The sequence below is a fragment of the Piliocolobus tephrosceles genome, chromosome 13 (assembly GCF_002776525.5).
Source record: "Piliocolobus tephrosceles isolate RC106 chromosome 13, ASM277652v3, whole genome shotgun sequence".
Classification (NCBI taxonomy): domain Eukaryota; kingdom Metazoa; phylum Chordata; class Mammalia; order Primates; family Cercopithecidae; genus Piliocolobus; species Piliocolobus tephrosceles.
The window spans coordinates 45119086-45143494 of NC_045446.1; the positions used below are offsets into that span (position 1 = coordinate 45119086).

General features: G+C 44.4%; 1 protein-coding gene across 2 annotated transcripts in view; it reads left to right on the forward strand.

Moving 5' to 3' along the window:
• Positions 1-16281, forward strand: part of CSRP3 (cysteine and glycine rich protein 3) — a 20894-nt gene extending 4613 nt beyond the window's left edge. Inside the window, exons 2-6 of one of the 2 annotated variants that reach the window (XM_023191536.1) lie at positions 5571-5710; positions 9667-9835; positions 11923-12055; positions 13235-13328; positions 15565-16039. In XM_023191536.1, the coding sequence (XP_023047304.1) occupies positions 5599-5710; positions 9667-9835; positions 11923-12055; positions 13235-13328; positions 15565-15641 (585 nt within the window). In that variant the 5' untranslated portion in view covers positions 5571-5598 and the 3' untranslated portion in view covers positions 15642-16039. Of the gene's footprint in view, positions 1-5570; positions 5711-9666; positions 9836-11922; positions 12056-13234; positions 13329-15564 lie in introns of both variants that reach the window. The other variant, XM_031933864.1, reaches the window with a different exon arrangement.
• The last annotated feature ends 8128 nt before the right edge of the window (positions 16282-24409 follow it).

Below are 24409 nucleotides of genomic sequence, written 5' to 3' on the forward strand. Positions count from 1 at the left end.
AAGGAAGGAAGGAAGGAAGGAAGGAAGGAAGGAAGGAAGGAAGGAAGAAAAGAAGAGAGGGAGGGACGGAGGGAGGGAAGAAGTGGGGAGGAAGGGAGAAATAGTTGGATTAGTAATAATGTGCCCAAGATACACAGTTCAGTTATTCTTTTGAAATTTCAGATTGATAAATGACAACTTAAGGTTGTGGCAGAACCTAATTGACTCTTACATTTTATACTACGCTACAATTTACAGAATGATTTGACAGTACTTGAACTAATACGGTCCTCCCAGCAATAGTGAAATAAAAAGGACTATTGCCCTCATTCTAGCGAGGACACTGAAGTTCAGAGAGATTGAATGGTTTTTCCCAGATCACACAGCTTCGAAGAGGCAAAATGGAATTAGAACTCCAGCCTCTGGCACCTGATCCAGTGCTTCTCCCACTGCCCCACTGAAGCACATTCCTAGTAAAATCTCTCGTATGGTATTGGTTAAACCTTAGTTTAAAAGTGGGCACAAGGTAGTCTCTCACTGGGATCTGAGTATCCAAATCTGGAGTCCAGCCTCTTCCAAGTTGATGTCATAGGGCTGTCCATTCTATCTCATCCTTGCAAATTCCAGACTGTCCCCCATTTCAATCTTGACCCACAATTTGTCAGTGACAACATAGTCATCTCAGGGACTGGCCCGGAGAGTCGTGCCAGGTGGCGTGATGGAGATTGTGACCCAGGTGACAAACAGGGCTGAGTGACAGGCAAGCCTATAATTGGTATCCCACCTTCAATGACCCTTGCCAGTACCAGGCAACGCTGGTAAACAAATGGCCCATCCCTTGGTACCTGGCCAGGGTAAACTCACATTCTGGGACTGTCTAGGGCAGTGTTGGGACGCAAGAATTCCAAAGCAATGTGGGAAGCTGGAAAGGTTATGTTCATAAGCCAGGACCTAAACTGGGATTTCAGATCGCAGCACCTTAATTAGCACATCGGAGCCATTTGAGTAACCTAAAGCAAAGTGGGCAAAAATAACTTCTCAATACTGCTTTAAATTCCATCATATGCCCATGACCTTCACAATGGTCCTGTCCAGGAGATACTATTATCAACATTTTTTACCTGAGTTCAAGGTTGAGATTAGAATCCATGTCTCTGGAATACTTTTTTTTTTTTTTTTTTTTTTTTTTAGACAGAGCCTCATTCTGTCACCAGGCTGGAGTGCAGTGGCACAATCTCGGCTCACTGCAACTTCCACCTCCTGGGTTCAAGTGATTCTCCTGCCTCAGCCTCCCGAGTAGCTGGGACTACAGGTGCGTGTCACCATGCCCAGCTGATTTTTGTATTTTTAGTAGAGATGGGGTTTCACCATGCTGGCCAGGATGTTCTCGATCTCTTGACCTTGTGATCCACCCGCCTTGGCCTCCCAAAGTCCTGGGATTACAGACGAGCCACCGTGCCTGGCCTGGATTCAGGATGCTTTAAAATATCCTCTGCTTTTTGATCTGTGAGACATCTTCTGTTTAGCCTCCATGGTTACATTCCCGTCTTCAGAAATGGAACTGAGCATCATTATTAGAATACTTACAGATTTCTATTTTAAATTTCAAGTCCTGATGGTACATGTATGTCAGATATTTATGATCACTTAAAAACAACCAGTGCTAGGATACATTAGTTTGTGAAGAAGGTATTATCGGTAATCTTATTCTCATTTTGAAAAGCATGCCAAGGCAATGAATACACACACACACATGCGTGCGTGCCCAGATATATATGTATTTTTATCCCCCAAGAGGTATCTCTGACTCCTATTAACTTGCAAGACATGCCAATGAAATCTCCACAGCAAATCTGAAATGAGAAATTTGACCTAAGGTTGTTTTCATTGAAAATTTCTATATCATTAATTTTACAAGTGTCACTGCCATATTCCTGGAGGAAATTTATTACATTTCTCCTCTATTTTATATCATGCTGAAACTCAGGATCAAAATGAACATGAGCAAAATTATGTGAGTCTATTCTTTTCTAGAAAATGTATCATCTTTAATGAGAGAAGAATGGATTGTATAAAAAGAAGTTGGCTAAGAAAAATATCCCTAAATGCTTACTTTTGAAATACATCTTGGTTATAAATGAGAGGGTCCGGCAATCTTAAAAATCTATTCCAGCCCTGAAAGTCTATAGTTTAAATGGAGTCCAAAATAACCAAATCTGGGCTCTTTTAGAGGCTATTTAGACCTCTATGCTTTTCTGCTTGCTCTTTTTTCTGCATGATTTCATTAGCATTATTCCTTCCCACTTTTCTGTATCTGGTGAACTCCTATTCACCCTTCAAAACCCCATTTGAATGTGATCTCTTCTGTGACCCTCCAACAGTTCACTGCCTTCATCCCCAGTCTAAATGTGAGGAGCCACTCCCTCATTTGAGTTTCCGTAACATGTCTCACAAGACTCTTCTCTGGTACACAGCATTCTGAATCTTGTCTATTTTTCACACACAACATGGGCTTCTCAATACCAGGGGTCACAAACTACTCATTTTTATAAGTTTCCCCCCTTTTGTCACTGAGTACCTAGTGCAGTGCTTGACACATGATAGGCAGGTAGTAAATGCAGGGTGAGTGAATGAATGAACGAATGAACGTGAGTTTTAATTCTAAACCTTTCAACTCAAAATCCATTACCCTTTATAGTTTCCTAAACAACCTGAACTATAGAAATAGAAAAACTACATGCTTCCATTTTTAAAGAAATTCTTATTTATTTATTTTAGAGGCAGGGCCTCACTCCATCACTTAGGCTGAAGTAGAGTGGTGTGATCATAGCTCGCTGAAGCCTGGAACTCCTGAGCTCAAGCAATTCTCCTGCCTCAACCTCCTGAGTAGCTAGGATTGATTATAGGACCATGCCACCACACCAGGGTAATTTTTTTGGGGGGTAGAGACAGGGGCCTCACTATGTTGCCCAGGCTGGTCTCAAACTCCTGGGCTAGTGATCCTCCTGCCCAGCACAATGTTTCCTTTTTTAAAGTTCTTTTCTTTTCTTTTTTTTTTTTTTTTTTTTTTTTTTTTTTTTGAGACGGAGTCTCACTCTGTCACCCAAGCTGGAGTGCAGTGGCCAGATCTCAGCTCACTGCAACCTCCACCTCCCGGGTTCACGCCATTCTCCTGCCTCAGCCTCCCGAGTAGCTGGGACTACAGGCGCCCACCACCTCGCCTGGCTAGTTTTCTTTTTTTTTATTTTTTAGTAGAGACGGGGTTTCACCGTGTTAGCCAGGATGGTCTCGATCTCCTGACCTTGTGATCCGCCCGCCTCGGCCTCCCAAAGTGCTGGGATTACAGGCTTGAGCCACCGTGCCCGGCCTAAAGTTCTTTTCTAAAATTTTACCGAATTAGCAGAAGATCCTACTTCTGTGAGAGGAAGGATAGGATGTTCCTGGCTAACCTCACAGTTTTTCTAAGCAGGAAAAGATCTCTGGGGGAATATTTAGACAGAAACATTCCTTCTAGACCTAGTATCAGGTTCAGCAGTCTGTTTGCTATTTACTTTCTGTTTCTTAGCAAAAACCTGCCTTTGTTATGAGACTGTGAGATACAATCCGGACCAGTTGACCCAGGAGGGCTTAGTGTTAATCGCCAACTATTATAAGAAGGTGACTGGCTTCCCAGAAGGGAAAGTGAAGGTCAGAAGCAGCCACTCAGAATGGCTGGATAGTGCTCCGTGTCTTGACACACCAGGCTTCTTAGAAACCAGAGGATTCCAGTGAAAATTCAGCTCCCCTGGGCAGCTGAATTTCAGAAATTTCATTTAACATCAATGACTTATTTTAGTTCTGCTTTGAGGAAACTGAAAACTTGGATTCATACTAAAAACATATGGAGATAAGGACAATTATTATTACTATTTATTTATTTTTTGAGATGGAGTCGTCGCTCTGTTGCCCAGGCTGGAGTGCAGTGGCACAATCTCGGCTCCCTGCAACCTCCACCTCCTGGGTTCAAGCGATTCTCTTGCCTCAGCCTCTCGAGCAGCTGGGATTACAGGTGCACACCAGCACACCTGGCTAAAAATTTTTCTTTAGGCTGGGCACGGTGGCTCACGCCTGTAATTCCAGTGCTTTGGAAGGCCGAGGCGGGTGGATTACTTGAGGTCATGAGTTTGAGACCAGCCTGGCCAACATGGCGAAACCCCATCTCTACTAAAAATACAGAGGACAATTATTTTTTTAAATAGTTTTCTTTAGTTAATATCTCTCCAATGTAATTCTGTGGTGAGGAGACAATGACAGTCCTGGGGCTGTGGCTATCAGCAGCTCCTTATAGCTGAATGTCTCCAAGAATGCAAGAGGACATGTCAGCACCATGGTCTTGCTCCTGTTGAGCACTGTGAACTCTGTGGGACCTTCCTGCACATCATGTCATTTGATTTTCTAAAGGACACTGAAGCAGCAAGGAAAGGAATAACTGTATAGGTGAGAAAACAGGTATAAAGTTAAGCTATATAGTTCATCCTGATATGCTCAGCAGGTGGAGGGTAGCCCTGAAAGCAGAAAGCAGGTTTTCCAACTACTGACCTAGTGTAGTGCCAATATATCTTATAGCCTGGGCAAATTATATTCTTTTTTTTTTTTTTTTTTTTTTTTTGGAGACAGAGTTTCAATCTTGTTGCCCAGGCTGGAGTGCAATGTGCCATCTTGGCTGACTGCAACCTCCACCTCCCAGGTTCAAGCAATTCTCCTGCCTCAGCCTCCCGAGTAGCTGGGACTACAGGCATGCACCGCCATGCCCGGCTAATTTTGTATTTTTAGTAGAGACGGGGTTTCTTCATGTTGAGGCTGGTCTCGAACTCCTGACCTTAGGTGATCCGCCTGCCCTGCCTTGGCCTCCCAAAGTGCTGGGATTATAGGCGTGAGGCACTGCGAGCCTAGGCAATTATATTCTTAAAAAGGAATGTACGGATATGAGGAATAACTCTGAATAGGAGGGTTTATATATTATTAATATCGTTTTCTCTCAGCCAGATAAGCTAAGAATTTGCTACCCAAAATGTAGCCCACTGCCAGCAGCATGAATATTGCCTGGAGTCTGTTAGAAATGCAGAATTTCCTGCCTCTGCCCAGATCTACCAAACCAGAATCTGCATTTAGCAAGGTCTAAGGTGATTTGAAAAGCTCTTAGCTGGACAAGAAAATACCATCTTCATAGATGATTCCCAGTTCTGATGGGATAATTTTTTAAACTTGAGATGAAAAAAAAAAAAAAAAAACAATATTTGTACATACTTTTATGTGCATGAAATCAGCCTATTCATTCCTTCCAAGAGCCCTGTGAAATACATAGGAATAGATGTTATTGACATTTAACAGGAGAATAAACTGAGTTCCCAAGTAGTAAAGTGATTACCCAAAGCCATTTGTCTGAGCTTACTTAATGACTAGTACACAGTAGCTGTTTGCTAAATGAATGAATAAATGAAACGCTAAAAAAAAATTAGGCTGGATCCTGGTCTTCAGACCACTGCACTATTAGAGATTGGTTCACTCCTGGGGCCACTTCAATGTAGGGTATTTGCTTTATGTCCCCTTAGACTTGACCTCGACCAGATAGTCTTCAAGATGCCAAACTGGGGCGGAGGCGCAAAATGTGGAGCCTGTGAAAAGACCGTCTACCATGCAGAAGAAATCCAGTGCAATGGAAGGAGTTTCCACAAGACGTGTTTCCACTGCAGTGAGTTGGGTGGACACCCTGGGGACCCCTCAGCATCCGGACAGCATCACAAAATTCACATTGAATCACAAACACTGTATGTCAGTAGTTCTCACAGTGTGGTCCCGGGACCAGCAGCATCAGCATCACCTTGGAACTGGTTAGAAATTTAACTCTTGGGCCCCACCAAGAAAAGATGGTGCTCTCCTGAACACCTTTGCTTTGACTACTTGCCCAGCTCAGAGGCCATTCATTTTCCTGTAGCTCAAAGTCAGAGCAAACTAGCCTGTCACTGCTCTCTGTAGGGAAAACTTTGACCCCATGGCGACATTGACAACATGTGACTTGGCAGAGAAAGGAAGTCAGCACTTATCTGGAGCCAGGATGGATTTGGCTGTCTATGTTGCCCCTTCTGGTCAGCTGTGACTGAAGCCAGCTGAGAACCTATGTCAGGCAGGGGGGCAACACATGCCAACTCTGTATGTAAGTCAGAGAGGGAAGCATTTCAGGGGCTGGGCACCAGTAACTACATGAAAGGAATCCTGACCATTACCCGCTAGACAACTGACTCACAAATGTCAAAAATGGGGAGAACCTTGAGACCTTGTGGTCCTCTGGGAGTCTGGCCCTGCCTGACTCATGTGACTTTGGACAAGTCATTTCTCACATCTAAGCCCAGGTCATGTGCATCTGCGATAGAGCCTTATACATGCACCTCTCCCTTTAGACTCCATGTCCAGTGCTCTTTGACATGACTGCATTCTACACTGTTTCCTGGCACCTAGTCCTGTTTGGGAGAAAATTGGCCTTGGTTTTGAAATGGCCACTTTCCTTCTCTGCTTCCCTCCAGGAGGTCTGGCTTAAGGGCTAGTTCTGCTGGATATTTGGCAAGCCCCCTCCCCAACTAGTCCCCACTGCCATACCAGCACCCCCAAGCTTCAGCCCAGTAGCTGCAAGGCATCCTTGCAATTGAAAAGAACTCCAAGGGCTGGACTTCATCTGTTGGAGCTTTTGTCCAAAGAGAGCTAGCATTCTTTAAAAAATAGGATTAGGAATATTAGAAAGAATACTAGAATTAGAGTAAAAGGGACTCAGGTTTGAGTCTGGGCTCTGCCACGTACTCACTGAGATTTTGGGCAGGTCATTTCACCACGGTGAGCCTCAATTTCTCCATTTATAAGGCAAAGATGATTATACCCTACTGCACAGGTTGTTACAAGGAGAAAACTGGGGGGTCTTGATCTGGAAATCCAGCCTTCTAGGCCTGTATTCTCCTTTGATCAACTTTGGTAACTGAGTGGGAACAGGAAATTGTAGGGAAGCTTTCCATAGTAGGGGGTGTCTTGTCTTTCCCAGGTAGCAGGAAGATGCCTTGTTCAAAGGAGTCATAGTAGAAGAGATTTGAGCATTTTTTTGGTACGTCCCTTTTAACCCTTTGATATTTCCTGAGAACTCGTTGATGGGATGAGGATTTGAGCAGCATACATTTCAGGAATGATGGATAGAACAGCCCCAGAGAGGAGCACACTTTTCTATTTTATTACCACAAGATAATCGCCTGTCTACAGGCAACTCTGTAGCTGCTGGAAATGGTGTTCAGAGACGCAGGGTCTACCTTACATTGTGCCCAGGCCAGTGTTCCCCTGACTTTTAGATAAATCTTCACAATTAAATCTCTAGACTAATTATGAAATCTAGAAAGTGAGTTTGCTGTCCAAAAGAAATAAATATAGTGCAAGCAACATATGTAAATTTAAATGTTCTAGTAACCATAGTTTAAAAATGGTACAAATAAACAGATGAAATTAAGCTTAAAACATTTTATTTAACTCAATATATCCAAAACATTATACTTTCAATGTATACTTCAATATACAAATGATCAGTGGGATATTTTACATTATTTTTGCATTTGTACTATGTTTGAAATCTGATGTGCATTTTGTGCTTATAGCACGGCATGTGGCTGTGGCCACAGCACTGGACAGCACAGTTCTCCTTTGTCTGTTCACAAAAGCTCATCAGAAGCCAGGGAGTGGCTACAGAATTGGCCAGGGCACGATAGGGTATAGGCAGTCTTGGAGTGATGGGAATGAGCACCGGACTAGGAGTCAAAAGAGCTGAGGTAAGCTGTGGCTCTGCAACTTACTGTTGTATAATTGCGAACAACTCACTGATTTACACTGACACATGCATTCATTCATTCATTCATTCATGTACTCAATAAATGTTTACAGAGGACTAACTCTGGCCCAGACCTTGTGCTAAATTCTGGGAATATTAAGACAAAACAGGTTTGTCCTCAAGGAACTCAGAGTCTAGACCATCAGCAAATATGTAAGCAGTTGTTGTGGAGGTTGGTAACTGACAGTAACAAGAAGGGTAGAGACAAGTATATACCTTCTATGTCTCAATATAAGACATTCTCCCCCAAATTAATCTTCATAAAAAAGATATGCCTTGTGTTTAAAGCCTTATAAAGTCTCTCCTGCTATAAGACATTCTCCCAATTATTTTATTTACTGATTTAAACTTTTTTTGGTACAGATTTTTTTAACACTTACAATGTTGACAGAATAGTCTAATAAAGTACCAGAATAAACTCCCTTGCCACACATTCATCAGCCCCTGGCTAATCCACCCTCATCTACAACCTTATCTTCTTCCTCCACTCCCATATTCAATTACTTTATTTATTTTGTTTTTAAAGAAAATATCATTTGAAGAAGGGATAATAGCCTGAAATAACCTCATTCAATGCTGGATTGCTTATAGGGATCATTTGATGGAACTGTTTTTTTTTCTTTTAAGGCAAATACATTTAATGTTGCATATTATTATTCCTGGGATATTATCTCACTATTACAAGCACTGAGCATCACTATAAACAACCTTTAAGAATCATTGTTGCAAAGCAATATAGCAAGTCGTTATATGGTGGAAATCCTATATCTTTTAAAAAATCTGCCCTAATGCTATGCTAATAGGTACTTCTTGTTGAGATGCAATTTCTAGGTGACAACCTCCTACTCAGGTATAAAACAGGGCTGCCTCTTAAAATGTACAGACAGAAGTGAAGGTGAGCTGCTCAGAAAAGCTGGGCCAGCTGCCCCCAGAAATGATTCTGGTGGTGAGGGAGATGCTGATGGTGAAAATGCAAAGACAGAATTGAAGACAATTATTCCCCAAATTTATGTGAGGTTAGAAAAAAGTAACCTTTCCAAATCAATATGTTGTTGATTTATATTACTAAATTAAAATTATAAGTAGATATTTTCTATTTTTATTTATATTTTTAAAAGTTTCTTTTTAAATTTGCAAAATAAATCTTTCTATAAATCCTCTCTTTGGAAAAATGAGGGCGTGATTGCCTTATATTTGAGGATACTTTACATTAGATAACATACAGTAACCGAGAGCTTGAGCCAATAGAAGCCTAAGGAGTTAATAAGGCAAGTCTACCCCCTTCCCCACCTCCTCTGCTTCCAGAATTTGACCAAAATTAGCCTCAATGGCAATTGTCTGCTTGAATATCACAGTGTCCTTCAAAGGCCATGGTAAGTATAGAAAATGCTCAATCCTGATTCTTTTATGATTAAGAAAAAAATAAGTTTCTCTCCTACCTTAACCCACCCACTGCCAACACGCGTGCATGCACACACACACACACTTCCCTGATGTCATTTAGGAAGGTTCAGGGATGCAGTCCTTAGCAGGTCTGACACTATATATCTCGTTCTAATGCTAGCTTCCACCCTTTTCCAGCTGGGAACCATTGAACCCAATTTGGTCATCTGTGAGATTGGGACTGTCTTGGAGTGTACAACTCAGGACAGATGCTCCGGTCGGAATCAACATTGTATTCTTGGCTCAGGGGCCCCTCGTGCTGGGTCTGTGGCCCCAAGCATGGCATTGGGAGTGCAAGAAGGGGAGAAGGATTTCAACTCCAATCCCATGACCCTTCCTTTTCCTGGCAGTGGCCTGCAGGAAGGCTCTTGACAGCACGACAGTCGCGGCTCATGAGTCGGAGATCTACTGTAAAGTGTGCTATGGGCGCAGATATGGCCCCAAAGGGATTGGGTATGGACAAGGCGCTGGCTGTCTCAGCACGGACACGGGCGAGCATCTCGGCCTGCAGTTCCAACAGTGAGTTACTGCCCCACTCCCCCTTGCCTGTTAAAGTCTCCAATGATCAGGACAGTTCATTTCGTTCCCATAGCAACGTTTTCTGGAAGTGGGAGAATGGACCCTATTGTTGACTTGCCAACAATAGGAATACTCAGTCTGACCAGTTCGAACAATGTGTCATCTCTCCAAAGATTCTCTTTAAATTATCTGCCTTTCTAAAGGGCAATTACTTTTACACCGTGGCTCTTGGTTTGCATGTCAAGAGAAAACCCAGGATGTACAGATGTTCCATTGTTTGACCTTTGCAAAACTGCATGGAGTCTCCTTTCTTCCCCTTTGAGAGTTTCCGTGTAAATCACATAAATATGGAAGCAATGGCCATTCTTTGTGTGCCTGTCACGAAAAGATTTCTTCCCTTGGATTGTAAGATGACAAACGTCCACATGGCAGGGGGAGTGTGTCTGCAGGGATGGGCTGTGCCTCAGAGTAAACAATCAATCATGATTGGTTCCCTGGCTGCCTGTTGCCAATACAGTGCTAGAGTTCCCACCACATTATCCTAGGAAAGCTGGGGCATCACTCTGGTCACCTCCATCCACCAGTCTGGTCCCCTGGGTCCACTTTCTTGATAATCACACTGACTTCCAGCCCAGAATTGAGGAAATTTTGATGGCCACTGGCCTGACAATACTGTCTGGCCAGCTGACCTCAAGGCTCAGCTCTGCACCGGGATTGACCAGAAAGGCCCAGCCCAACCAAGGAAGTGTCCCATGGAGGGCCTCCCCCAGAGAGCACTTAGGCCATCTGAGGAATCAGCTGATCCCTTCAAAAGAGAGTAAGCCACAGGAGAGCCTGGAAAAGTGGAGAGATGTGTGATTAGTCGTCTTAGAGAGAAGACTTCTTTTGTTAATTTTTCTTATTACTCAATCTCAAATGGAGACTCTTGTTAAGGAAGAAAATACGATACCAACTGCATTCTCTGCCACGTCTTAACTGAAGTTCACTTTTCAACATTAGGGCTTCCTAGTGATGCTGCGCAAAGAGTAACAAGGTCTGAAGACCTAGGATTTCCTGCTAGTTCCATCAGTCATGAGCTGCCTGGCCTTGGGCAGTCACCCTCTGATCCTCACTCTCCTCCAACCAACGCTGCCTACTTTATAGGGTTGTGGTACAGCTCAATTGATATAATATACAAGCAAACACCAAAAGATACGAACACATGAGAGGCTATTATTATGCCTCTATTTTGGACATTGTTCTTCTAGGACAGGTGACCCTTGGAGGCAGGACGACAGCCTCGCTTGTGATAAGGAATGCATCAGCTCATGAACTGTGGTTCATCAAGAACTGATTAGCACCCACTGTCAAGATCTTGTCTTACTCTGTAATTTTCACAACTCTCTTTAGAAAGGAAGCAAATGGCCTTGCAAATGGTCCAGAAAAACATAAGCATAGTAGTAATAACAACAACACAACAACAATAACACAAGCTAACATAACTAGAACATTTGCTAAGTGCTTTACAACAAAAAGGAAAGCTCTAAGTTCTAAACCCATTTTAGCTAACTTTTTTTTTTTTTTTTTTTTTTTGAGATGGAGTCTCGCTCTGTCACCCAGTCTGGAGTGCAGTGGCGCAATCTTGGCTCACTGCAAGCTCCACCTCCCAGATTCACGCCATTCTCCTGCCCCAGCCCCGCGAGTAGCTGGGACTACAGGCACCCACCACCACGCCCAGCTAACTTTTCGTGTTTTTAGTAGAGATGGCGTTTCAACATGTTAGCCAGGATGGTCTCAATCTCCTGACCTCGTGATCTGTCCCCCTCGGCCTCCCAAAGTGCTGGGATTACAGGCGTGAGCCACCACGCCCGGCCTTAGCTAACATTTATTAGCCGTTACTACATGCCAGGCCGGCACTGTTCAAAGTGCTTTATGCATGTCACCTCATTTAACCGTCTCTCAACGCTGTGAGGAAGACACCACAATTATCCCCATTTTCCAGATGAGGAGTCCAAGGCACAAAGAAGTGAGGTCACTTACTCCAGGCCACACAGCTCTTGTACTGTTTGCCACAGGAAATCTATACTACATTCATCTATTTCCAACAGGTCCCCAAAGCCGGCACGCTCAGCTACCACCAGCAACCCTTCCAAGTTCACTGCGAAGTTTGGAGAGTCCGAGAAGTGCCCTCGATGTGGCAAGTCAGTCTATGCTGCTGAGAAGGTTATGGGAGGTGGCAAGGTAAGAGCTTCTGTATGAGACAGACAGAATTTGCTCATCTCCACCAGGCCATTCGGGAGGAATGAGAGAAAACTTGGGAACTGCAAGCTGCTGTCATTCTCTCTAGCTCCCGTAACCACTTTACAAACCACTCATCCTCAGCCACTTTCCCTGGCTGAGGCTGTCTGTCATCTCGCATTGCCCCTTGAAAGCTGGAACTGGTACAGTCTGATGCAGCAAGCATTATTCTACTAGATGGAAGGCACCCAGCTGAAAGTTCTGGGATACAAAGCAAAAGCCTCCCCTACCCTCCAGTGTCAATAATCCCCTCAAAAGGTGTCAGCCCCAGACCCACCCACCACTGCCTAACTCAACCTGTTGCTGCCATCACAACCAATGGATACAGCAGATGCCTCACAGCAGTGAGAAGCATCCTCACTTACAAACCTCCTGGCTCTCAGGAAAGCCATCAGATGTCTGAGACACTCATGCATACATGCTCTGCAAGTTCCAGTTTCAGGCCCAAAGCCTGGGTACTCACCAAAGGAGTCAGACCCAAGGAAAGAGAAAAATTCTGTTTATACCACATGGTGGGAGGAAGGGCCGTGGAGAGCATCTAACTTCAAACACAGGGGGAGGCTCCACCCTAAGACTGGCCATTTGAAGACATAGGAGAAGCCTTGGTCTGTACCTGGTAGACATGCAGATGTGCAGGAGGATGGAGATCTAGAACACCTAAATCATGCAACTCTGCCATGATTTAATTTAATTACACAGAGGAATTAAACCAGAGAGTTAAAACAAGGTTGAATTCCCTGGACAATTGCCTGATTTATTTTTTTCCTTCTTTAACTTTATATCCAACATAAACATCACCGAGTGCCCCCGCCCAAGTCCTTCTCTGACCAGTTCCGTTCCTTGGATCTTTTTGGCCTGAGGAAGCCCTTTTCTGTTTAGTCTATTCTGAAGGAAAACATATGCAAATCACCATGACAAATCCATTTACAGGCTTCTAAGAAGTGCTGGCTAAGGCCACAGCATCGCATTTTCTCCAAACCCCTGGAGAAATTATGGGGGCCCATTAGGTAAGCAAATGGTTAAGATGTGTCACTCCTCTGGATGCTGCTAGTCAGGGACTTGAAATGGAAACAGAATGTGTTGCCTACCTCACTAAATATGCAACTTTTCTGTGCCCCTCAGCCTTGGCATAAGACCTGTTTCCGCTGTGCCATCTGTGGGAAGAGTCTGGAGTCCACAAATGTCACTGACAAAGATGGGGAACTTTATTGCAAAGGTGAGATTCTGGAGACTTTCTTGAAGTATGTTTTCCCTAAAAGGGCCTTTGGATAGGGAAATTATTTCACACCTGGAGGTCTTCCTGACTTTCAGGAGGTATGGCTGCTCAGCCTGGGCAGCGTTGGGTTCTCAGGATGGGGAGCAAAACCATCTAAGGGGAGGGAATCTCCCACCTGACCCAGCTCTGGTCCTCTCCATCGGAGCACCTGGCAGAGACCAGATGCTTTCAGATGCTCAGTGGTTGGTGAAGTTAGGCACCTGGGGGAGTGAGGAAGAGGAGGAAACAGTACCCTGCTTCTGGTCTTGGAAGAGGCCTCAGGCCAGGACAACTAACACCACACCCCCTTCCAAAAATTGAAACACCATCTTTCTGTTCACCTGAGTGGCAGAAGGGGTGACTGGAGGAGGGTGAACTCAGTTTGGCCTCCCTGGAGTTTATCACAACATATCTATCTCCCTCCTGCCTAACCCCACTAACAGTTCTGTTGTTGATGTTGCACATTACTGAGTGATCATAGGGACAGATCTGGTTTTCCTCCTGGTCCTTGCGGCTCTGCCCCTCACTGCCTCCATAATCTGTTGGTCTTGTGGAGAAACAGGAGAGGCTTAGCTCCTTCTTGACACTATCAAAGGAAGGGATGCACTAGGGCCAAGGCAAGGTGTCCTCCACCCCTGAGCCTAGGCCTATTCTGTTGCTCAGTGGAGTTTCATCACTTAATGATGGTGCCTCAAGAATCTCCAAAGGAGTATGTTGGAATGAAGTGAGAGGAGCAGTGGAAAGGGCGTTAAGAGGGAAGACTTTATAAGTCAAAACTGTAGATTGCTGTATTAGTCTGTTCTCATGCTGCTAATAAAGACATACTCAAGACTGGGCAATTTATAAAGAAAAAGAGGTTTAACAGACTCACAGTTCCACATGGCTGGGGAGGCCTCACAATCATGGCAGAAGTCAAAGGAGAAGCAAAGTCACATCTTATATAGCAGCAGGCAAGAGAGTAAGTGCAGGAGAACTGCCCTTTATAAAACCATCAGATCTCGTGAGACTTACTATTACGAGAACAACACGCCCCCATGATTCAATTATCTCCCACTGGGTCCCTCCCACAACATGTAGAGATTATGGGAGCTACAATTCAACATGAGATTTGGGTGGGGACACAGCCAAACCATATCAGCTGCCAAAGCTTTTCCTGTGATGACACAGGATGGGAACTAGCCCACTATCTGACAGATGGTTGCCGTCTCCTGGCAGTAGAAGACATAGGGGGTCCTCAGCCTTCATTGCTCATAATACCCTAAAATACTGCTGAAGTCAGTAGTGAAATTAACATGTAAATGAATAATTGCATTTCAAAGTGAAAAAAAAAAAAAAAGCTATAGTAGAGAAACATTCACAATGCAGTCACCTAAAAAGAGGAAAGGAACCAGCTTGGGGTAATGGAGAAAGCTTCTCACAAGACTTGCTTCCTCTTCCTCTGAGGCTTGATGGGTGAATGTGGGTTTGGGAGGGGGCATTCCAGGAAGAGGGATCATTGATTACAAAGACACTTAAGCTGGGACATCATGGTTCATTCCAGGAACTGCAAGTGGTTCTGTGTGCCTGGAATGTAGGAAGGGAGGCAGAGGTGGGAGGCAACAGGGGACGAGGCTGGGCAGGCAATCCAGAGGTTGCTGACTCAAATGAGAAAATATCTGCAAACACATTTAGTAAAGTGGCAAGAAGTGTAAACAATTTTTATTAACAGATCTAAGATAAGTATTGTTCAATTTATTTTAAAAAGTTAACTCATGCATACATCTTTTTTTATTATTTTTATTTTTGAGACGGAGTCTTGCTCTGTCATCCACCAGGCTGGAGTGCAGTGGTGAGATCTTGGCTCACTGCAACTTCAGCCTCCCGGGCTCAACCGATTCTCCTGCCTCAGCCTCCCCAGTAGCTGGGATCACAAGTACACACCACCATGCCCAGCTAATTTTCTGTATTTTTAGTAGAGACAGGATTTCTGTATGTTGGTCAGGCTGGTCTCAAATTCCTGATCTCAGGTGATATGCCTGCCTCGGCCTCCCAAAGAGCTGGGATTACAGGTGTGAGCCACCGCACCCAGCCAACTAATGCATAGATCTATCAAAAGGATGTCTCTAATACTTAAAGGACTGTGCCCAGACAGAAGACCCTGAAAAAAATGGCACTAACCAATGCATTGTCTCTCCCTTTATCCTCTTCTCATTCACAGTTTGCTATGCCAAAAATTTTGGCCCCACGGGTATTGGGTTTGGAGGCCTTACACACCAAGTGGAAAAGAAAGAATGAAGAGGTGCGCCATTTCTCAGATTTTTTGCGAGCCTAAAACACTTGCCAAGTAATCCTGCACAGATGGATACCTTTCCCCAAATAGCCTCTCCTTTGTAGTTGTACATTATTTGTTTCTCCTCAGAAGTAATCATGGCCTTTACCGAATGTTAGAAGAGGCCTTTGGAAGAAAATTATGTAAAGTTTAATCTATAACAAATGCTTTATTATTTATAATGCTTGGAATGGGAGAGGCAATAAATAAATGTTTTAGTGCTATCTTGTATGGCTCTGGATATTTTATTTGATATAGAAATTTTCAAAAAACATAAAGCTAGTTCAAAAAACGAGCTGCAGAGAATGTAATAAATTTGAATGTCAACTGAGAAAGGAGTGAGAAGGAAGAAACAATGGGCAAAGGAAAGCAGTCTTTCAGAATCTGTCAGCCAATGTCTTTCTAGTTACTGCTAATGGAGAAGAAAACAGGGGGTCTGGGAGAAAATAGAGAACATGATAGCCAAATCTAAAAGGAAAATCAAAACTAATAAAATTGCTGAAGAGTTGATCCTTTTGTCCTATCGTGGGCTTTGTAATGTTACACATCTCGTGAAAACTCAGAAATGACAACAAAGCATGGCATTTGCCTCTGTATTATAAATGACATGAGGATGATTTTCTTTTATTCTAGGACAATTCCCTGGGGTTTAGCAATTTTCTTAAGACTTCTACGTCAAATTGCCAGCCTCGCAAATGAAATGCAGCCAATTAGAAATGTCTTTCTCTGCCTCTTCAGCAAGTTTCAGCGGCTCAAGCACTTCTTGGGCTTCTGCTTTTAACAACCACAGCACTTCTCCCAGCACTGTGCAATTCAGAATTATTTGGAATACATGAAAGCAAGTGAAAATCTAGTGATAAGAATACTATAAAATACATGGCTAAACCGTGGGTTTTTCCATGCTCCAAGTCCTCTGGGAAAGGCTTTCTTTGAAATGAGCATTTATTCAGTGCTGTTTATGTAGTGTCTTGGACAAGGCCCTACATGAGCTTTAAAAGAGTATGCGATCTTGGCACGATGCTTGGGATTTCCAGGTCTGCTGAGGGGTAAGACACATTTGAGAAATGACCACAGGACAATGCAACCTCCTCCTCCTCTGCTGCATTTCACAGTGACTGGCCCCACCGTCCATCTACCCAGGAAATCTGAAGCTAAAAACTTTAGCCATCCTTAGCTTTGCTCTCTTCCTCACCCCACCTTGCCTCACTTCTCAAGCCTCCTGGATTCTGACTCCAAATGTCTCTAGAATACATCCCCTCCATCCCTCTTTTTAGGATGTGTAATAGTCTGTTAGGGTTGCCATAAGAGAGTATCACAGACTGAGTGACTTAATAGAAACGTATCGTCTCACATTTCTGGAGGCTAAAGTCTGAGTCCAAGGTGTCAGCAGTGTTCGTTTCTTCTGAGACCTCTCTCGTTGGCTTGGGGATGGCTGTCTTCTCCCTTTGTCTTCACGTGGTTTTTACTCTGTGGGTGTCTGCGTCCCAATCTCCACTGCTTAGACGGACACCAGTCATAATGGATTAGGGACCACCTGAATGGCCTCACTTTAACTTAATTACCTCTTTCAAGACCCTATCTACAAACGTAGCCATCACATTCTGAGGTACTGGGGGGTTAGGACTTCAACAAATAAATTTTGTGGAGACACAGTTCAGCCCATAACAGTGTATCACATAAAGACTTTCACAAATTGACCTCGGCCTTACCCCTTCAACTTAGCTTTAGACAATCTCTCTCAAAGTTCCAGCTACACTCAAAGACTTGGAGCTTTCCAAATATGCCCAGAACCCTCACCCCATCATGCCTTTGCTAATGCTGTTCCTTCTGCCTAGAATTCCTGGAAGATAGGAACCTCCCCCCATCTCTACCCGCTAATCCAACTTCTTAGCCTGGTGAACTCCTATTAAGCAAGTCACAGGTCAAATGTCATCTCCTCTGCAAATGGTTCCTGAACTACCCGAGCAGAATTAATCCACCTCTGCACTCCCATAGCCAGTATGTAATTCGCATAGCACTTACGTCATTGTATTGAAATTTTGAATTCCCATTTGCCTGAATTCCCATTAGAATGTGACATGTCAAGTCATTCACAGTGCTTGACACACGGCAGACACCTAATAAACATTTGTTGAGTGAATGAAATAGGGGAGAGTATAGGCCAGGCTAAATGCAAATTCTGTTAGAATCTAAAAGTTTATTACATACTGGATTGAATGAGTTTAGAAAAAAGCAAAACAAAGGAAGAAGCTTATTGTGGTTCAGCAATTGTACTTCCCCTCCGCTTCTTGGGCATGCTGTTCTACTACATTTCCCAGGCTCCCCTACTGTTCACTGAGACACACGACTGAGTTTGGCCAATGAAGTCCTGGCCTCCATGACCTTTAAGGAGAGTCTCCATTCTTTCCATATGTCTGTCTGCAGAAGTCCAGTGGATGCTGAGGCCCTGGGAAATAGTGGAGCCACTAGGTGGGAAGCAGCTTGAGTCACTGCATGGAAGAACACCTGCTAACAGCTAAACAGACCATGACATGAGAAACACTGTGTGAAGCCACTGAGATTGGGAGGATATTTATTATTGCATGAGCTCCCATGACTACTACACACTTGAAACATAGACTGTGCTACATCCAAGTGATTCCACTCTCACGGCGCCAGCGTCCATCCTAAGTCACAGGGGGCATGATCAAGATTTTGCCTGATATTTGCGAAAGAGATTCAAATTTGTTGTCTCCAATGTGGCTATATAGATATTTGAAGGAATGAAGTTATGGCAAAATAGCGTAACAGTCACATTCCCCTGGCCCTGAAAAACATGATTGGGTTTGTCTTGGATTTAAAATAAAACAAAGACTAAACCTTGCTATTATGCCACAAGCTACTGCCTTCTTCTTTCTCCTTTCAGAGCCAAACTGTAATACTAGATTCCACTTAGTCTAAAGAGTCTTTTAGATTCTTTAGTCTTCTTTGCCCCTACTCTCCATCCTCAACCACCACTAATAACTTTTTTTTTTTTTTTTTTTTGAGATGGAGTCTCGCTCTGTTGCCCAGGCTATAGTGCAATGGCACTATCTCAGCTCACTGCAACCTCTGCCTCCTGGGTTCAAGCGATTCTCTTGCCTCAGCTTCCTGAGTAGCTAGGATTACAGGCACGCACCACCACGCCTGGCCAATTTTTGTATTTTTAGTAGAGATGGGGTTTCCACCATGTTGGCCAGGCTGATCTCGAACTCCTGGCCTAAAGTGATTTGCCAATCCCCGCTGCGCCCGGCCCTACTAATAACCTCTTAATCACAAACTCTTTTGTCTTTCATCAGCTATTCTCAACTTCTGCTCAAGTCGCTCCTTAGTTCCTGCCAATTGACTGCTTCCTCTCTGAAATGAATCCTCCCTTGATTCTATGACACTATTATTATTTTTTGAGATGGAGTTTCCCTCTTGTTGCCCAGGCTAGAGGGCAATGACACAATCTCGGCTCACCGCAACATCCACCTCCCGGGTTCAAGCGATTCTTCTGCCTCAGCCTGCCGAGTAGCTGGGATTACAGGCACGTGCCACCACACCCAGCTCATTTTGTATTTTTAGTAGAGATGGGGTTTTTCCATGTTGGTCAGGTTGGTCTCAAACTCTCGACCTCAGGTGATCTGCCCACCTTGGCCTCCCAAAATGCTAGGATTACAGGAGTGGCAACGCACCTGGCTGACACTACTTTGTTGTCCTCCTACTTGATCTCCTTTTAGTTACTTCTTCCTTCTCTAGCTCCCTAAATCTATATTCCATAAGCTCTTGCTCCTGCCCTTCTCCTTTCTCTCACACTTTTTAGTCTGTGTGTTCACATTAGTTCTTATCTTTGGTCTCTTTTTAGCATACATCTTTCCATGTGAGGAAGGAGACTCTCCATTTTCATTTATTTTCTACCTCTTCCCTGTGACAATCTTATCCATCTATGCAGATGGTTCCCATCCATGCCCTGGCCTCTTTCCAGTCGCCTTCTAGACTTTCCCACTGGAGAGCCTGCGAGTACCTCAAACTCAGTAGATCCCGGCCACCAAACTCCTCACCTAGTCTCCCCACACTGTGTTCCTTATTTCTCAGAGTAGCATCTTCATCCTCTCATTCATTGGGTTCAACATTTCAAAGCCATCTTTGGCTCCTCTTTTTCTCCCCGCATCCAATCAGTGATCTGGGCCTGCTGGGGCTCCTCTGTGCCACTGTCATTGTCTTGCTTCAGGCCTTCATTACTTCTTGCCTAGACCATCAATAACAGCTTATTTCTAATATTCTGTATCTGTCAAGTTTCACCAGAAAAATAGAAACCACACTAGTTATTTTAATAAAGAGAATATAGTAGAGGGAATTAGCTAAACAGGTGCTATTATTTTTGAAAAAGTAAAAAGGGAACACACTGACTTAACACAGAGATAGTAATTGCTAGAGGCAGCTACCCCTCCCGGGGCTAGGGAAACTAAGAGAAGAGATGGGTTATCATAATTCAGATGCCCAGAGAAGAAGTCTCCCGGGGCAGAAGTCGGATGTCAAAGAAGAGAGCCCTGCCTGGTTATTGCTAGTGCTTCTAACAGGGCACGATGAAGTCGGTTTTGGGAAGAAGAACAGTTGGACACTGGTTCCAAATGTCATTGCGGGGCGAAGGGCCACCATTGGAGCAACACTGAGAGGAATAGCTGGCAAGAATGACATAAGTCCCTTTTCTGCTCCTCTTTGCAGTCTACTGGCAGAGTTTAGCGGGAAGTCATCTCGCAGGGAAACTGTAGCTTGCAGAATTCTAGCCCTAGAACATACAATACAGAGCACGGAAGGGTGGATTCGGTGCATTTCTCTACCTCTAGCTTATCTTTCCTGTAATCAGTTTTCTGTTAGACTTCTAAATTAATAGCCAGCATTTATTGAACATTTACTATATGCCAAGTATAATTCTAAGCACTTTTAAACATTAACACATTTAATTCACATAATGACATTTCAAAGTATTTACTATTATCATCTACATAATCCAAATGAGGAAACTGAGGCTCTAGAGATTTACGTCATTTGCCCAAAGGGATTAACAGTAACTTATGCAGTAATTAGCAGGTCAAAGATTCAAACCCAGGGTCCCTAGAATCTGGTCTCTTTATCACTACAACTGCATACCGATTAAACAGTGATTCTCAAACTTAAATAACTTTTCACAATGTAGAGAGTGGAGAATGTAAGGTTCCTTAAGTAAATGATTCTCAAACAGTAGTGTGCACATGTAAGAATCATTAGGATTCTAGCACTCTCTCCCCAGAGACTGATGTGAAAGGTCTGAGATGGAGAAGCTAAATTTTAAACTGTGAGCCCCAGACACCCACCCTGACCCTGTGACTCTGATTTAAAGTCTCTGGACCATTTGGATCACAATACTAACTTGGTAGGAGCTGGTAACAGAAGAAGGGAGAAAGAATATACCTTGAAAAAGCTCTTCTGTACCCCAATTGAGAAGCACAGTCTTCAAACACAATTCTGATAGCTTCCTCTCTTGCTTAAAACCCTGAAATTGGTTCAACAAATTCTAATATTTTTTGAACAAATACTATGTGTCACGCAATATTCCAGGTGATCGGGACTGTAGAGTGGCAGACCCATTTAGTATCTCTGTGACCCTGGAGAAGATAAAAACTTCTTTGGCTTTAGTTTCCTTATCTGCATCTCTTATCTCTGGTAGAAGAAAGAATGGATCTTTGAAATGAAAGGCCAACATGATTAGAGTACAACGTGATCCACTGACAATGCTAAAAAAAACAGGATCATATGCTTCAAGGCTTTGTAGGGCACAATGAGAATTTCTGCTTTTACCCCAAGAGCAACAGGAACCCAAGGGAAGTTGTTCAGCAGGAAGGTGGCATGCCCAGGGGTGTATAAATACTATACTAGAGTTACTATACTAGAGTTAAAGTTGAATTAGCATTTCCTGTAGAACAAGGGAAATTAGTAATTATAGTCATACCAGTCTAATATTTTGGGGTTACTAAGTTGTAATTAAAATTTAAGACTTTCTATGTTCTGTTTTCTAAGTAAGATAAAAAATCAAATTAAATCTTGCTTACTGATTTGTTTTTCTAAGACCACCAGAGTGGGCACAAAAGAACCAGTGAGTAGGCAAGGCTAAAAGCAAAACTGCAAATTTATTCTTTGGTCATCTAGCTTCAGGGACCGGAGCTGGGGGAAGGGGGGGGTTCTAATACAGTCCCGACAAGAGTGGGGGCTGAGAAAGCCCACCCCCGGCGCATCTGCTGGGAGCGACTTTTCTAGGAGTGGAAGGGCAATAGGCGGGGCATGGGCATGTCGGGGGAGGGGGGGCGCTCCGCAGGTGCCACCAGGTAAATCTTGGTCTCCTCGGATTGACATCACCTGGTGCATGCCTGATTAATCTGCACCTTCCCGGGCGTCAGCTGCATTCTCGCACACACGGGAAGAGTTGGTGGTGAAGAAGAACCCGGAAGTGCACCATCCTGCCTCCGTTCATCCAAACAGTCCAACCTTTTATTGATAATAGTGATAAAGGGGCGCCATGGTCTGTCTGGCTACTTCCTGCTGTTAAGGGGTATCCTTAAGGTCGGGGCCCATGGTTGGTATTTGGACATATGGATGAAGAATAAAATAAGGCACAGTATTAGTATAGGAATGAGGAATGGAAGCATTTGTTGGAATATGGGCAAAACCCAGAAGGATGGTCCTGGCAAGGTTGGGGAGTATGAGATAGTTAAGAAAATTTAGTAAGTTTGAGGCAAGTGGGGGAAAGCCAAACTGATTTCCACTGATTGCTTTCGGTAGGGGCCCTTTTCAGCTGGAAATGAGGAATGAGTGCGCAAAGTAGTTGTTGGCCAGGCAGCAATTAAGGAGTGGAGTTTTTCGTGGAGTGGATGGCTTTCCACTTACTCCTACTACAGAGATAATGGATGGAAGGCTAGGTCCAGAGAAGGATGGCAAAACAGAATAGGTAGCCTCGCTGTCGATTAAAAAATTAATTGTCTTACCCACTACCAGGAGAGTTACCCATGGCTCGGCGAGGGTGATGGGGGTCCCCGAGTCTCGGCACCTTCAGTTGTCGTCGTCCAGATGTAGGAGCTGGAAGGAGCTCCCAGGATCCTGGGAAAGGGGGTCACGTGGAGACGCAACACCTGTTCTCAGGGTGGGGCAATCAGACTTCCAGTGTCCTCCCTGCTGGCAAACAGGGCAGGGGGTTGCTGGTGGATGAGGGTTAGGACATTAACTGGCCTAATGTCCTGATGCCTTGCACTTATAGCAAGGCTGTGATGGGGCTCAGGGACCCTGTGGACACCTGTTGGCATAGTGTCCTGCCTTGCCGCACTTATATAGCAGGCTCTTTTTGCAGCCTTGGAGTCTGTGGGGTGTGTGCTCTCTGGCCTGGGGTTACGACTGGGCTGTAAAGCCGCTGCTAGGAGCTGAACCTTCTGTTCAAGGCGCGCTTGCCATCTCCTCTCTGGAGTTATAGACCTTAAAGGCTAATTTAACTAGGTCTTGTATTGGTGTCTGAGGACCATCCTCTACCTTTTGAAGTTTTTTTTTTTACGAATGTCAGGAGCTGATTGAGAAATGAAATAAGATGCCAAAATGGTGGCCCCTGTGGGGGAGGCCGGATCTAACCAGGTATATTGGGTTAGAACCTCAGTCAGTTTAGGGTAGAGGTTAGGATAACCTGGAGGTCATGCCAAGTTAAGTCATAGGCCTGACAAAGGTATCTAAATTCCTTTATGTATACGGTAGGATTAGCTGAGAAATCACCTAAACGCTTCTCAATTTTGGAAAGATCAGCCAATGAAAAAGGGACATGTACTCTGACTACCCCCTCCGCCCCAGCCACCTCTCGCAAAGGTGCTAACACTGTAGGAGGGTGTGGGCAGAGATAGGGGACTCAAGACAGCCAGTTGGGGGCCCGGAAGGAGGCATGGGACCGAGTGGATTACTAGTAGATAAGGAGGAGGAAGGAGGAGTCTGGGCAGGAAGGGAGGGGGTGGAGAGAAGGAGGAGTATAGGGACGAGAGCTTAAGGCCCAAAAGCCTTGTACGTAATTAATTTCGGACCACTTGCCTAGCCGCTGGCAGAAATTGCTGAGGTCGATTACGCCACAGTGGAAAGGAAAATTAACCGCTTCCTCCTAAGGTCTTGTTCGAGCTGTAAGGTTTTTTAAATTGGCTAGGAGGCACCCTAAGGGGGTGCTCTTTGGAAATTTGGACTGGGGGTTTCCCATTTGTTTCCTCTTTATGGACACAATGGAAATGGAAGTGGATCTCTGCCTGGCTTCAAAGCCTCCTTTGGAACCAGCAGAGACAGACTGGAGGCTCATGGAGCCAAAGTGGAGATTACCTTCAGGCGGACGTCTCCGTCCTGAACAGGTCTCGGGAGCCACTTGGTGGCTCAAAGTGGACCTCGGACCTGCGCAGGATTTTGGCTCAGGGAGGTAAAGAGGAGACAAGGGCACTTACCCCAGAGAGGCCGTGAGAGTGAGGGAAGCGGGTCTCAGGTCCTGGTCCGTCTGCGGTGTGGAAGCAGGAGGAGGTTCCTCAATCCCTAGAGGCCTGAGGAGGGGTCTCCTCCCGGGTCTTCGGCACCAACTGATTTGTTTTTCTAAGACCAGCTGAGTGGGCACAAAAGAACCAGCGAGTAGGCAAGGCTAAAAGCAAAACTGCAAATTCTTTGGTCATCTAGCTTCAGGGACCGGAGCTGGGGG